The 17,086-nt window shown below is 36.1% G+C and overlaps 1 protein-coding gene across 2 annotated transcripts in view; it reads left to right on the forward strand.

Moving 5' to 3' along the window:
- The window catches only part of LOC117224888 (neprilysin-1), a 323,108-nt gene that overhangs the window by 171,520 nt on the left and 134,502 nt on the right, over nt 1–17,086 (forward strand). For both annotated transcript variants that reach the window (XM_033478087.2, XM_033478088.2), the window contains exon 6: nt 3,760–3,974. In XM_033478087.2, coding sequence (XP_033333978.1) covers nt 3,760–3,974 — 215 coding nt within the window. The remainder of the gene's footprint in view (nt 1–3,759; nt 3,975–17,086) is intronic.

The raw sequence follows: 17,086 nt of genomic DNA on the forward strand, positions 1-17,086 counted from the left end.
CATCGAATTGCATAAAAAGTTTATATGATTTCGAAAAGAAATTGTTGGCACCTTTATCTTTTATCGAATAAGAACTTCTATGCAGATTTTGATTGACGCAATTTCTTGTTGGCCGAATATCGAGTGACGTTTGTCCGAAATATTTTTCATTAATTTAACTTATATGGGTTTGCGACCGGTTACGGCTACATATTTTATTAAACAACTCGGAAGATCCCAACTTTTCTCAAAAACAAAATCTCCGGATATTTCGAGCCTTTTGTTTTCAAACCTTGTCTAAAGCGTAGGAAAATAAATCGAACTAATTATTTCATTTCGGATTGATTATTGTATCGCATATAAGTATTACAAAATTTCTGTAGATTAATTACAATCGTGTAGCGTCTGGTCAGGTAAATCTGTACCGGGTAAAGTAGCCTTTTGTTCCTAAGACAATGTGACAAGCTGCGTTATGAACTAACGTACTCTGTTTGATCCTCGTAATATTCGCTCGGAGAACTCGCTTGAAATTAATCTGATGCTAAATTTCTTCAACATTCTGTTGCTAAATATGATTATCTAGATATTTTATCGCATCATACACATAGTCTCGAATAGATATGAATGCAGTGACTTTTTTAAATTTTGGCCCTTGACGGCCGCACTGTGTGGCGGTTCGCCGGCTTGCCTCGGCTCGATGGCGAATTGATTGTTTCTTGGAAATTCCCAGTTTAAATTGAATTCTGCCATTTACTTAAGCCGGCCGCGTTGCGTGATCACGGGTATGCGAAAGGGTCGCGCGACATTTCGCCGGCCGATTCTCTCCCTCTCTTTCTCTATTTCTCTTTTTCTCTCTTTCTTGCTTTCTTGCTTTCCCTCTTTTCCTCTTTCCCTCTTTCTCTCTTCCTCTCTTTCTCCCTCTCTTTCCGTCTTTCTCTCGCTTTCTCCCTCTCTTTCTTTCTCTCCCTCTCCCTCTCTTTCCGTCTTTCTCTCTTCCTCTCTTTCTCCCTCTCTTTCCGTCTTTCTCTCGCTTTCTCCCTCTCTTTCTTTCTCTCCCTCTCCCTCTCTTTCCGTCTTTCTCTCGCTTTCTCCCTCTCTTTCTTTCTCTCTCTCGCTTTCTCCCTCTCTTTCTTTCTCTTTCTCTCGCTTTCTCCCTCTCTTTCTCTCTTTCTCCTCTCTTTCTCTCGCTTTCTCCCTCTCTTTCTGTCTTCCTCTCACTTTCTCCCTCTCTTTCTGTCTTTCTCTCGCTTTCTCCCTCTCTTTCTTTCTCTCCCTCTCTTTCTTTCTCTCCCTCTCTTTCTCTCTCTCTCTCTCTTCCTCTCTTTCCCGTTCTCCTTCTCATTCTCCCGCTTTCTCCCTCTCGTTCCCGTTCTCCCTCTCTTTCTCTCTCTCTCCCTCTCTCTCTCTCTCTCTCTCTCTCTATCACGCCTTATCGTGTCGCCTCGCCCGGTTAAAGCGCACGAAATCGCGCGCGTCGCCCCAACAAGCGAACGGTTACGGATAAACGGCAATTACTCGCGGGTAAACCCGGTTGAATCGCAATTATCAGTGTTTACCCGGAATAGCCGGCCAGCCCGACTAACTTACGGGGGCACGGCTCGCTCGATAAACAACGGAATTTATTAGGTTGCCGAGCGTGTGCGTCCGTTGCCGTCTTCGACAATGGACCCTGAAGAATGGCCCGCGCGTTAACCATCACCGGCGAACCAAATTCCAGCCACCAAACGACTACGCAAACTTTATCGTTGTTGCTCGGATCGAACCAGGTTTATCTCGTCCACCATAGATTCAACGTTTTCCTTCTGTTTAACATCGCATATAGTAACAGAACACAGTGGGTGTATACACTGTCACGCGAACACATTTCATCACGCATTCGATACAGTATTTCTATTTTACATGACTTATCACGTTTCATGCGTACGAAATCCTGTCTTGTAACTTGTACAACAATGACAATTTTAACAGTTTATTTTAAATGAAAAACAGGTTTGACAATGTAAACGTTATTTGGATACACGATATTATATTGGATTGGTAGGAAAGTAATTTCGGTATTTCAATGTGAAATAAAACTGAATTTTTTCTATACAAGAAATGAATTTTAATCAGTCAAATATTTTCCATTCTGTTCGATGACCTTTCTGGTAACTTCATGATTCCGCGCTCATAAAACTTCTGGTTCTTATCAGTAAAAAACTCGATCACGCAAAGCTGAAGATAAGAATATTATAACCCTAACAAAAGAATGACAATGCAAATATAAACGCTATCTAAATATTGATGGAAACCGAAATTACTTTCTTGGCAATCCAATAATTTTTAGTGATGGCTCAGGGTTGCTCGAGCGCAAAACGGTTAACTAGCATAATACCAAATTTTCCAGTTGATCGTAATGAAGGAATGTAATCGTTGCACGATTAATGATTATTGTATTAATCATTATGCGGATTTTATGCATTCACAGCAAAAATGGGCAAGTTTAATGCAGAGTAGGCAAGTCATCAAATAAATTGAAGAATATCGTCACGCTGCTTTCGATTTATTAAAACTGCCTGAAGAAAAAATACATTTCTATTTAACGCCTGTTTAGTTCAATTGATGCAGATTATTTCTATTTCGCATAAAGATCCGCGGTCTAATCATGATCAACGATTATATTTGCTTTGATTACTTAAGTTATTTATTAATCATGATTACTTGATTACTTGAGTTATTCAGTAATCAGAATCACTTGATTATTTGAATTATTCAGTAATCATGATTACTTGATTGCTTAAATTATTCACTAATCATGATTACTTGATTACTTAAGTTATTTGGTAATCACGATCGTTTAACTCTACTTGAGTTATTTAGTAATCATGATTACTTCATTGCTTAAATTATTCAGTAATCATGATCACTTGACTACTTCAGTTATTCAGTAATTATAACTACTTGATTGCTTAAATTATTAATTAATCATGATTACTTGATTACTTAAGTTATTCAGTAATCACGATCATTTGACTACTTGAGTTATTTAGTAATCATGATTACTTGATTGCTTAAATTATTCATTAATCATGATTACTTCATTGTATAAATTATTCAATAATCATGATCACTTGATTACTTGAGTTATTCAATAATCATGATTATTTGATTGCTTGAGTTATTCAGTAATCATGATTACTGGATTGCTTAAATTATTCATTAATCATGATTACTTGATTACTTAAGTTATTCAGTAATCACGATCATTTGACTACTTGAGTTATTTAATAATCATGATTACTTGATTGCTTAAATTATTCAGTAGTCATGATCACTTGACTACTTCAGTTATTCAGAAATTATGATTACTTGATTGTTTAAATTATTCATCAATCATGAGTACATGATTGCTTAAATTATTCAGTAATCATGATCACTTGATTACATAAATTATTCAGTAATAATGGTTACTCGATTGCTTAAGTTATTCATGAACCGTGATCATTTGATTACTTATTAATCGTAATCGTTAATCATGAACATGATTTCATGTTTGCCATAACGGTTAATCGTTAATCAGATTACTTTTCTCCCAACTCCGATTGGAAAGCGGCGCTTCACGTGGTTCGCAAACATTCCCCGGGTTCCCTTTGTTCCCGACGAGCCGAGGTTTTCCGGCGCGTTCTTATCGATAGGTCTCGGTTCGAGGCGCGGGGAATTCGAGTTCGTCCGGCACGTACCTCGAGGCGGCTCACCTCTCGCAGAACGCCGTTAAAACTTGTTTACGATCGCTTGTTTCAGTTTACGAGCTTTTACGGGAACTCGGCGGCTATCTACCCCCGAAGAGCATCGCGCCCGCCGACATCACGCCGCTGGTCTCGAGGCTGTTGAGGGTGAACGGCGCGCCGCTCTTCGACTTCTACGTGGACGTGGATCTTTACGATCGCTCGAGGTCGTCCGTCTTCTTGGACCTGCCTACCAAGCGCCACGAGGACACCTTCTTCGCGGAGAACGTGGTGAGTCTGCTCTTTCCCTTTTCTACCTTTGTCTTATCACTAGCCATCCCCGTAGTGTCTGCCATGAAAAAACCCCGTCGTTAAACCGGTGTCGAATGTCTCACCGTCTCCATCGTATTCTCGCGTAGCTGCGATCATTGTAGTCCTTTGCTAACACTTTGGCTAGCCCGGCTGACACACACCGTTTCTACGCGCGACAGTTTTTATTCGTCGACCCAGCTTTATTCGTTCAAGAGATCGACGAGCGGAAATACTGATCATGGTGTTCTTTTTCTCCGGCGATGTTACGCCGTCGACGATTTTTCAATGTTGTATGAAATTCATTCGAATCGAGCTTAGCACTAGACCTACCTTTCCGGTCGATATGATCGGTCTCGCATGTTTTATTTTCATACTGTTGAAATTATGAAGACTCTTACTTAAGAAATGGCCGGGCCTGGGAAAGAATAGATTTTCGGAATAGTACTATAGTGTACTATATATAGTGCATATATAAGTGTACTATATATACTATATATAAGTGTACTATATATACTATATATAAGTACTATATATAAGTGTACTATATATACTATATATAAGTACTATATATAAGTGTACTATAAATATTTGTATGTTCTCGTGTAATACAGAATGGCAAATAAACTGTTTTTGACAAATAAATTTAGTTTGTATGAATTACAGGGAATAGAAAGCAAGTAGCAACTTCATTCTTTCTTCGATCATCTTAGTAGATTAAAAATAGTACATTGACGATTCGAAATGTTTTTAATTTCTCAAATATCTAAAATTGCAGCTACCCAATTTTTCCATGAATGCATAAAAATGCACTAGTAATTAAAATCCAGCCTAGTAATTACATATGAATATTATGTAGTCGAATATGTTTGAGAATGCTATTTCGATATGTAACTATTATCTCAAGGAAAGTTTATTTGTCAAATTCTGTATTACACGAAAAGATACAAACTATTTCAAAAATCTGGAAATGACTCAATAAATTCCTGTGTGCGAGCTTGTATTGCAATAAATATCGCGAAAAGTCTAAATAAGTTAAATTGTTTCATTTTTATGAGTCGCGTTCAGAGCTCGGTAGGTTTAGTGTTAGAGATAGTAACAATTTACGATGAAAGGGTTTTTTTGTCCTGTGGGTTTTTAAAATTTGTAGCTTATTATTAGTAGCAATGTCCGAAAGATTTCCAGTGCAATAATAATTTATCCTCAATCACCATTCTGGCAATCGTTCGGTTATTGGCATATTGTCACGTTGTCTGCTTCTCTGTGTATTGTCGTATCATTGTGTTAATTGTTAATTCAAACTCAGATGTGCTTCGCGATGTCGTAGAGATGTCTTACATGCTCCAAAATTGCTTTAGATATTTTTCAAGTTGTCTTACGTGTTCTAACATTGCTTTAGGTATTCATGAAATTGCCTTTCCGGTTTCGAAATTGCTGTAAATGTTGCGAAAATTGTCTTACGTGTTCGAAAATCATTGTAGACGTTCTAGAATAATGTTACTGGCTTAAAATGAATCTAGATGTTTCAAGAATGGCCTTCCACGCTAGAAATTCATTCTAAATGTTTTCATATTGTTTCACATGTTTCAATATCGCCGTATGTTCTGAAATTATTCTAGATATTTTAAAAGTCGTTTTACATATTTTAAAGTTGCTTCAAATATTCACAAAGTTCTCTATCACGGTCTGAAATTATTCCGAACATTTTAAGAAATGTCTCACGTACATTAAAATTACTTTAGATATTTTAAAAATTGTCTTTTCTCTTCTGAAATTATCCTAGATATTTTAAAAGTCGTCTTACATATTTGAAAATTGCTTCAAATCTTTTCAGAATTGTCTATCACGTTCTGAAATTATTCTGAGCATTTTAAATAATGTCTCACGTCCATTAAAATTACTTCAGGTATTTTTAAAATTGTCTTCCCTATTCTGAAATTATTCTAGATATTTTAAAAGTCGTCTTACATATTTGAAAATTGCTTCAAATATTTTCAGAGTTGTCTATCACGTTCTGAAATCATTCTGAACATTTAAAATAATGTCTCACGTCCATTAAAATTACTTCAGGTATTTCTAAAATTGTCTTTCCTGTTCTGAAGTTATTCCAGATATTTTAAAAGTCGTCTTACATATTTGAAAATTGCTTCAAATATTTTCAGAGTTGTCTATCACGTTCTGAAATTATTCTGAACAGTATAAAAAATGTCTTACGTCCATTAAAATTACTTCAGGTATTTCTAAAATTGTCTTTCCTGTTCTGAAGTTATTCCAGATATTGTCATGCATCTTTCAAACCTCTTCCAGATGTAGCAAAATCATTTTACATTGACCAATGTTGTTGCACTTGATGTCGTCGCATAGATATTTGAAATAATTCTCTTGCCGAGCTTTGTTTTCGGCGCATTCTCCGAGGGCAGATCCTGCGAAGCTCGCAGGAGCGTTTTCAGTGTAACCAATACTGAAATTATTGGTACCCGCGTCGCTGGTGGCGGATTCTATTGGTGGCCCATGTGCTCGAACCGCGTCACCATAAGGGGGCCTCGGTAAATCTTCGAAACGTGGCCCAGCTCTTATTCATCGATTCCCAGGGAAATTAACGAGCGGGATTACCTTGTTCGCTTCTGCTGTCGAGACTCGGGGGATGAATACTTCTCGGGCCTGGGCTACGTACAGGTTAATAGATAGCGCGTTTCACCGTGGAAACCCCGGTTAATTCCTCAAGCAAACGTGCGGCGAGTTCTGGCCGGCACTCGCATAAATCCTGCTCGGGGTTTCCTGTATCCGCTTTTGCTTGGTGGGCCGCGCCGCGGCGACACTTTTCTCTCGAGATTTCTAAGCGATCCTATTTAATGTACACGTTATCATAAGTCAATCGTAAATTGGATGACGTGGTTGACAAGTTTTTTTGAAGAACCGAAAGAATTTTCCCGTGTTCAATGCGAAGAAAGTGTGGAAAACTTGAATAAAGTATGAAGTAAAGGAAATTAAATGTATGATAAAACTTATATATATTTTCATTTTTTTTATGAGGCAACTTTTTTTCTCGAGACTTTTACGCGGTTCTATTCAATGTACACGCTATCATAAGTCAATCGTAAATTGGATTACGTGGTTAACAAGTATTTAGAAGAATCGAAAGAATTTCTCTCTGATTATATTTCCTTAGAAAGACTTCAATAAAAAATCGTGCGAGAAAAGTTAAATATAGAATAAAAGTTGAATGTATTTTTTTATTTGTATGAATAAACATTATCGTCAATATTTCAACACGCTGTTATTAACACTAGCTTTACGGAATATTAAAAACAGCTGTTTTATCAAAATAATGAGCATACATATCTATTCCGATATTAAAGATTTTTCATTATAATATATTAGCTGTTTAAAGGGAAAGTGGTGTGTAAATTAATTTTTGGCTAGCTTTATTTGATATTATTGAATCATATTTAATTTATTATTTTATTTAATTCTTTTTACATTTATGAAGTTGCAATTTTGTACGTTATTGCATTTTACAGAACTTTCAATTTATCCGCAAATTAGCTTTCTTGACTTTCCCCAATTCTGCTTTCAATGGTTCGTGTGTCGAATGAAACAAATTTATTAGTTTAATTCGTGATAAATGCTTTTTTAGAATTTCAATGATCATAAATTGAATGATGTTGACCGCCGTGTCAAAAAGATGCATTTTATAAACTTAGCGTTAGTCGTGAATAGGTCGACGTGTTCAACAAGTGTGTTAAATAATGAAAAGAACTTTCGATATTCAATGTGAAAAAATTTACAGAAACGTGAATATAAAATCATGCAAAAGAAAGGGATACAAGGTATCATATGACCGAAACACATTTTCCTTCACGTATGAGAAAATTCTGTATCTGTTTTTCCATCATCCGAAAAACAATGAATCGGCGACATTTTCCCTATTATTGAAAACATATTTACAATCTGTTTGTCACATTAAAACTTTCCACATTTACACCGACTATGATATACTTTCTATAATTAATTAATTTCCAGAATTTTAATAAAGACGTTGGTTAAGGGAGGTCGGTTGCAAAGGATTAATTGAACGACGTTGATTAATTAATCAACGAAGGAAGTTGATTAATGAATGATCATCACTGGACTGCGGATTTTATGCATTCGTTAAAAAATGGAGCAGTTGCAATTTCACACATTCGAAAGTTAACAAAAATTTAAAGATATCAATGTATTATTTTTAGTCTATTGAAATGATTAAGGATCGAGTGGATCTACTATTTATCTTCTACTTATTGCAGAGTTGATGCAGGACATTTTTATTTTGCATGAAAATTCGCAGTCTAAACATCACCAATCAAATTAATCGACGCCCAAAAAATTCGTCTACGCCAAAAAATCGAATTAATCCATCGATCTAATTAATTTTTGTGACCACGGTTTGCTAATGCGCGTTTGTTGATACTTTCAATAATCAATTAATTTCCAGAATTTTAATAAAGACGTTGGTTAAAGGAGGTCGGTTGCAAAGGATTAATTGAACGACGTTGATTAATTAATCAACGAAGGAAGTTGATTAATGAATGATCATCACTGGACTGCGGATTTTATGCATTCGTTAAAAAATGAAGCAGTTGCAATTTCACACATTCGAAAGTTAACAAAAATTTAAAGATATCAATGTATTATTTTTAGTCTATTAAAATGATTAAGGATCGAGTGGATCTGCTATTTATCTTCTACTTATTGCAGAGTTGATGCAGGACATTTTTATTTTGCATGAAAATTCGCAGTCTAAACATCACCAATCAAATTAATCGACGCCCAAAAAATTCGTCTACGCCAAAAAATCGAATTAATCCATCGATCTAATTAATTTTTGTGACCACGGTTTGCTAATGCGCGTTGTTGATACTTTTTTTTAATAAAGACGTTGGTTAAGAGTGGTCGGTTGCAAAGGATTAATTGAACGACGTTGATTAATTAATCAACGAAGGAAGTTGATTAATGTATAATTATCACTGGACTGCGGATTTTATGTATTCGTTAAAAAATGGAGCAGTTACAATTTCACACATTCGAAAGTTAACAAAAATTTAAAGATATCAATGTATTATTTTTAGTCTATTAAAATGATTAAGGATCGAGTGAATCTACTATTTATCTTCTACTTATTGCAGAGTTGATGCAGGACATTTTTATTTTGCATGAAAATTCGCAGTCTAAACATCGCCAGTCAAATTAATCGACGGCCAAAAAATTCGTCTACGCCAAAAAATCGAATTAATCCATCGATCTAGTTAATTTTTGTGACCACGGTTTGCTAATGCGCGTTGTCCTTGATCGGTCCTTGGTACGTACCAGCCAGTCTGAAATCGAACGACAGCGTACAGACACTACGTTTCTGTCGCACTGTTCGCTCGCAGCCGTTGTAACAGCTTGACTCCGTCGACCTAGCAAAAACATCTTCATTATTCATAGAGACCGCTTAATACCGGGCTTATCGGCGATTCGCGAGCCAGGTCAGGCGCACATGGTGCGTCGTTTTAGATCGATGCAGGGCGAAACAGCGGAACTGCTCGATGAGCCGCGGAATGCCGAATTCGCTCGAAGCTGTTCGCCGATAGAACGATAGGACAAAGAATTCAATCGAGCCGTTCTGACAGTTTTTTTTTTGTGCGACTGTTTGATCACCAGTGATGCACGTCGGAAGTATCGGACGTGCGATTTATTATTTGTTCGCGTTGGAGATATGACGACACGCGACTCTCCGAACAAATGGCGATGTGGAAAGTAGGAAATGAAGAACAAATATGGGAGACTGCATTTTTGATTCCTTGGGAAGAATCATGTTTGGAAGTTTGGAAATTTATTTGGAAGTATTTGGAAGAGTTTCGACTGGTATAAATTTGATATTCTTGTTTGGAAAGCTGCTTCCGATACCGGTTGAAATTTCTGAAATGCGAATTTCATGGTTCAACTCTTTCAGGAAAGAAAGTTGATATGTTGACGACGTCAGGATTGTTGATTTTATTACCGGATATTGCTTGATCTTGCAGATAACAGAAGATTGGGTTACATTGTTAATTTTTGCCATTACAGTAAATTCTCCCTAATTGACGCTCAGCTTATACACAAGAATGGACAATTTGGAAAGAGGAGATACGATTATTCGAGCCTCGCGGTTCGTTTTCATAATTGTTGACAATTCGTTGACTATAAAAACGAACCGCAAGGCTCGAATAATCGTATCTCCTCTTCCCAAATTGTTCATCTTTGTGGACAATCTCTGCGTCAATTAGAGAGACATTACTGTACACTCAAAGCTGTTCTTTTCACTTCTACTATTTATGTGAAACAGTTTGATCCTTTTTTCGATACCAAATGTAAATATAACAAATTATTCAATTATATACATAAAATATATTCGAATCTGTCTCGTTCTGTTAACAGCGACCGTATAAAAAACGCACGAACGAAAAAAAATTAATTTAAAAAGATTTAATAAAATACAAAATAAATTTAAGAAATAATTGTTTTATGCAGTGAATAGGTACCGCATAAAAAACTGTCTCACATACAAAATAATTAAAAATCCCAGGATGCGAATAGAGAGGGTCGTTTTTATAATTGTGAACAATTTATAACTATAAAAATAAACCGCAAGACTCGAATAATCGTATCTCCGCTTCCCAAATTGTCCATTTTTGTTTCCAAGCTGAACGTCAATTAGGGAGAATGTACTGTATTTTGGTTTTTGATAACAGAGTTGTGCAGAATTAGCATTGTATTATTCAAGGAATTATAATTACATTATAATTCAGTTACATTGTAATTCGTAATTCAGATGTCCATAATTAAAGTATAACTCATAAATTACATCTCCGTTCAATTACATTACAATGAAATTCGCAAGTTAGATCACAATTGAATTCAATTATAATGTGACTCGTAAGTTTCATATGCATTTAATTAAATTACAATGTAATTCGTAGTTTATATCTCCTTTGAATTAAATACAATGCAATTCTCAAGTTACATTTCAAATAAATTAAATTACAGTGTAACTCGTAGATCACATGTGCAATTAAATTACAATATGATTCGTAAGTTACACACTCAATTAAATTATAACGTAATCGTAATTTCAGTTAGAATACAATTACAAAATACTATGTAATTAAATTACATTAAGTACGAATTTCGATGTAATTGATTTAAGATTACGAATTCTGATGTAAATTATTTACGAATTCCAATGTAATTGATTTAAGATTACGAATTACGCTGTAATTGAATTAAGATTACGAATTACGATGTAATTGAGTTAAGATTACGAATTACGATGTAATTGAGTTAAGATTACGAATTACGATGTAATTGAGTTAAGATTAAGAATTACGATGTAATTGAGTTAAGATTACGAATTACGATGTAATTGAATTAAGATTACGAATTCTAATGTAATTGAATTAAGATTACGAATTGCGCTGTGATTGAATTAAGATTACGAATTACGATGTAATTGAATCAAGATTACGAATTACGTTGTAATTGAATTAAGATTACGAATTACGATGTAATTGAAATAAAACGTAGTTGAATTACTACATAATTATTGAAATGCAACGTAGTTGAATTACTATATAGTTGAAACACAATCTAATTAAATTCCAAAATTGAATTACAATGTAATTTAACATAATGTAACAGCTCTGCACGATACACAATTGTGTATGAACTAAATTTATTTCTCTTAGGAAATAATTTGTAGTCCTTTAAAAGATCCTTGTTCACAAAGAGTTAATAATCGTTGGAATTTATATCGGATCCTTCGGCGAAGAAAGATGTTCTGCGTTAGCGTGATTTCGTATCTTCATTTTAATTTGGCACGTTATCCGATGACACGCCCGCACAGTTCCAATCACTGGAACAACGCCATATTCCTTGCACCATAAACTGCATAGAGAAATCAATACTCACGTCAGAAGACCACACAGGTATAACGCTAAAAACTTTTGCGGGTGTACAATCTGGAACTTTGTAAATGATTCAGAGGAACCGTACAGAAAACTGATACCTATAAAATTGGTTACGACCGAGTTCCCTCAAACTTCGCGCATCGAGGTTGACGTCGATATCTTCCGACGACTTCTTTCATTGCCTTCGAGATCTTTAAAAATTCCATAATTCCTGCTGCGTAAGAATTCAGAAGCGGGCTACAGAAAAGTTGTTGCGAAATGGTACTCAACTCTGATTTTGTACTGAAAAGTTTTGGGTTATAACTTCGTTGTTATCTAGTTTAAAAATATTTTCATGTCGACGATTTACATTTGAAAGCTGAGAAATTTAGTAAATATGTACTCATATGTAAATTATGCAATTATTTACTCAGACTTGAAAATCAAGGAAATTAAAGAACCATTGAAAATTTTCATATCGTGTTTCGAAATAATTTTAACATTATCAAATTTGTTTATGTTTCTTAAAAAACTGTTAAAAGTGTAACTGTAGCATGAGTCACAAAATTCAAAACTTCATATGTATAAAATGCGGTAGGTTATATACCGGGTGTCCCAAAAATGTCTCGCAAAGCGGGAATGGCGGATTCCTCAGATCATTTGAAGCAACTTCTTCCTTTACAAAAATTTTCTCCGATGCACCGTTAACGAGTTATTAATGAAAAACAGTGACCAATAAGAATCGAGTACGGCTGACGCGAGGCGGCCCAGCCAACCAGCGCACGAAGCCCAGTTCCGCTCATTGGCTCGGTCGCCTCGCGCCAGCCGAGCTCGCCTCTCATTGGTCACTGTTTTTCGTTAATAACTCGTTAATGGTGCCTCGGAGAAAATTTTTGTAAAGGAAAAAGTTGCTTCAAATGACCTGAGGAACCCGCCACTTTCGGATTGCGAGACATTTTTGGGGTACCCTGTATATTTCCATGGAAATACTATAGGTCAGAAGAACTATTTTGGATTTCGTGTTAAATTGGCCCCGATTGCAAAGGATTAAGTTTCACGTTAATCGATTGTATCTTCCTAGTTTGGTTAGGATTCGTAAAACGTGAGAATATTGGGAAAGTAATTGATAAGATATTTTCATTTAAATTTGCTTAACCCTTTGGCTACGGCAGACTTTGGCACGCACCGGCCGTACGGTACGGTACGAATTTACTCGCGACGTCCGCTGGGTACGGCGAAGTTTTTCGTTAGACATGCATTTCTGAGGAAGTATATTAAAATATTCAAAATACTGAATTCTATTACATCAAACCAATATTACTTGAAGTGAACATTAATTTCAAGCTTTTTTTACAATATTTAATAATCAAATTTAGTAATATAATAACGTGCGATACATTTTAAAACATGGATGAACACATAATCCTACATTACATTTTTTGCATTCGTAATGTGTAACCTTTGTATTATCATCTTTTACACACACTACACATTTACGCCCTGCACTTTTCCGAATTGCTGTATTGCTTTCATATGGAGACGGAAAATGCTTTTGTGTCAAACGAAAAGGTTCGTTGTTAGTATCTTTACCTTTTAATTTATATCCATTAGTTTCATCTAAGCTGTATCTTCTTAATATTTGTTTTATTAAATTTAAATGAAATTTACGAAATGTTAAATTTCTTCCAGAAACATAGTTATATAATATAAATGTGTTATATACCGCTAAATCGAATAAATGAAAAAATAGAACGCCAATAGGCGCCTACAGTACCGAGAAGCCAACATGTTTCGGACGCCAATAGGCGCCAACAGTAGTCAAAGGGTTAAATAAAATACTATATTTCTACGAAATTTTTGAGGGTTACAGTCAAATTGTTAAAAATTTGTTTCTGTCAACAATTTATGTTCAGCAGCTCAGAATCGAACGCGTTCAATATTATTTATTATATGACATTGTTGAAGCGCGAATTCTGGCCCAGTTCTACCGGCAAAGGTTGTATGCAGCAATTACGAGAACGCAGCCCGTGGGTTGAACAAGAAATTGTCACTTGAATCCCGAAGATACGAGGTACAGATACAACACGGTTCCGAAAGAAGCCGGTTACGTTCGACGGCGTCGTGGAAGTTCGCAACTTTTCAGCCGGCGGCGATGGAACTTCGATCCCGGGGAGTACGTGTATCGGTCTACTCTTAGCCGAAGTACGTGCCGGGCATTAATTATTCTTTCGGTTCTTTTTAACTGCTTTCAACCGCCATCACGTTCCACGATGATCGTGTTCGATAAACCGGCTGGCGGAGACCGCTTCGAGCCTGTTCGATCGTCGACGAGCTACGAGACTGATCTGTACACGAACGACGCGAGCAAACAGAACCAAACAGGGTCAAACAGAAGCGAACATAACCGAAGAACAACACGTGGAAACAAACGAAAGTTGCACGGAATCGGATGGAATCAGAAATGAGAATTGCAACAAACAGGGTCAAACGGAAACAGACGGAAATATAATCAACCATATTAAATCAGACATACACACATACACAAGATATACACTTAGAATCGAACTGAGATCATACTGATTCGAGGACAGATTAGAGCAAATTAAATTAAACAGAATCAAACGGCGTCAAACCAAAAGGGGAGACCATCGAGTGGAAGCAAATATGATTGAATAGAAACAAAAACCAATATGTCGGATCGATATAGATTTATACAGAGCCAGATGAAATCCGGATGGAAGTGAATTGAGCCAAACAGAGTCAAACAGAAACAAACTGGACCGTAAAAATAAATCTAGAACGAATGGAGCTACATAAAACTGAGACCGTACCGAATCGGAGAAGACTAGAGCTAATTGAATCAAACATTAGTAAACGGTATCAAACCAAAACGGAAGAGTAACAATCGAGTAAAAACACACCGAATCAAACAGAACCAAAGAACAGCGTGGAGAACTAAATTAAAGTAATACGGAGCCAGAGAGAAAGAGGGGAAAGTGAATTGAATCAAACGGAATCAAACAGGAGCAAACTGGAGCAAACTGGACCGTAAAAATAAATCTAGAACGAATCAAGCTACATAAAACTGAGTACCGAATCGAAGAAGTCTAGAGCTAATTGGATCAAACATTAGTGAACGGTATCAAACCAAAACGGAAGAGTATCAATCGAGTAGAAACACACCGAATCAAACAGAATCAAAGAACAGCCTGTGAAACTATTGGGTTGGCAACTAAGTAAGTGCCGATTTGTTCAATGAAATAAAAAATTGTTTTTTACTTGGAACGAAGTTTAATCTGTAATGTATTTTCCATTTTGTTCGATGACCTTTTGCCATCTCTCCGACAACTTGAAAATTCCACGCTCGTAGAAAGTCTGATCCTTTTCGGCCAAAAACTGAGTTAAGTGAGATTTTACAGCGTCATCATCATTAAAAGTTTTACCACGAAGGGAGTTGTCCAGGGATCGAAATAAGTGGTAATTCGATGGCGCGAGATCAGGACTATATGGTGGGTGTAACATCAATTCCCAAGCAATATCCATCAATTTTTGCCGAGTGGACAAAGACGTGTGCGGCCTAGCATTGTCCTGCTGGAAAATGACACCTTTACGATTGACCAATTCTGGTCGCTTTTCCTTGACCGCTGCATTCAATTTATCCAGTTGCTAATATTCACGGATAATAAAAAATAACATAATAATAATAATAATAATAGTAATTTTGTAATATAACATTTACGGATATCATAAAAATGGGAGTGAGAGACATCTATAACTGAAATCGGCAATTACTTAGTTGCCAACCTAATAAATTAAAGTTATACGGAGCCAGAGGGCAAGAGGGGAAGTGAATTGAATCGAACGGAATCAAACAGAAGTAAACTAGTAAGTAATAAAACGAAATGAAACTAGAGGAAATCAAACAGAATTAAATAAATCTACAGCGAATCAAGCAGAATTAAACCAAGCTCATACAGAGTCCGCAAAAATCAAGGCAAATTGAATCAAACAGGACTAAATAGTATCAAATTGAAACATAAGACTATCGTCGAGTGCAAGAAAAAAGAATCGAACGAAAACTCAAAGAAAATCATGTTGATCATACAGAATCAAACAAAAACAAAATCTTTAATTATCGAAGACGATCGTTCTGTAAAGATCGATTATGGCGAAATTCACTGTGATTCGACCTAGAATAATAAAATAGCGATCGTAAGTACAGGTCATCGGAGAGTGTTCGCGAGAGATTGACGAAAGAAGCTTGACGAGCAATTTGACGCCGGGGATTTTCGTCGGCGACGATCTGACCGGAATCGGATTATCCAGCGAATTGCGGATGCTAATTACAAGGCCGAGAGAGCGAGAGAGAGCGAGTGAGAGAGAGGGGCGGGAGGGAGGGCTGCGACGAAATTGCACTGGAATGGGGCAGCTTATTGGCACCGGGACGAGGACGTTGCTTTCAGATTAAAGAGTGTGTCGGCTGATTGCATCCTCCGACGCCATTAAGATTTTTCTTGGAGCGACGACTTTTCTTTTCGATTCGATGTGTGCCGCGGTTAGATCCGGAGAATCGAGAATCGAGATCCGAGGGCGACTTTGACTCCGTGATTCCGATGATCATTGAGCAGCATTGAAAGGGAAGAAAGATTTGTACCCTTCGCTATGTTATTCCTTCTAATTAACAACCGGTAGAAAATGAACCACTCCTGTGGTTGATTATACGTCAGAATACATCACGAATGCAATCAGTTTGTCCACAAGATTGTTGCTGATAAAAGTGAGACTGGAAAATTATTATAATTATATGAAAACCAAAATTATGAGAACCATAATTTTATGTGTAATCAGAACTGACAATTAACTGACTTTAGTGATTTTTTTTCTATAAGAGCATAACTGACTACATCTTTATAAATCTTTTATAACGGGATAATTGATTATATTTTTAGAAATCCATTATAAGTCCCGAACGTAGAACTGAATAAAATATTGAGAATCGTGAAGAGGCTCTATTAAATCAGCACAAAAGAAAGACAAGACAAAGGAATCACGAGATACATATAAAATTAAAAGAAAGGAATCCGAAACTCAAGTACGAGGAAACGAATTTATAAAATAATGTTTGAAAGCAACGAATTAAATTATAAT

This window comes from Megalopta genalis, chromosome 13 (genome assembly GCF_051020955.1).
Source record: "Megalopta genalis isolate 19385.01 chromosome 13, iyMegGena1_principal, whole genome shotgun sequence".
NCBI lineage: Eukaryota > Metazoa > Arthropoda > Insecta > Hymenoptera > Halictidae > Megalopta > Megalopta genalis.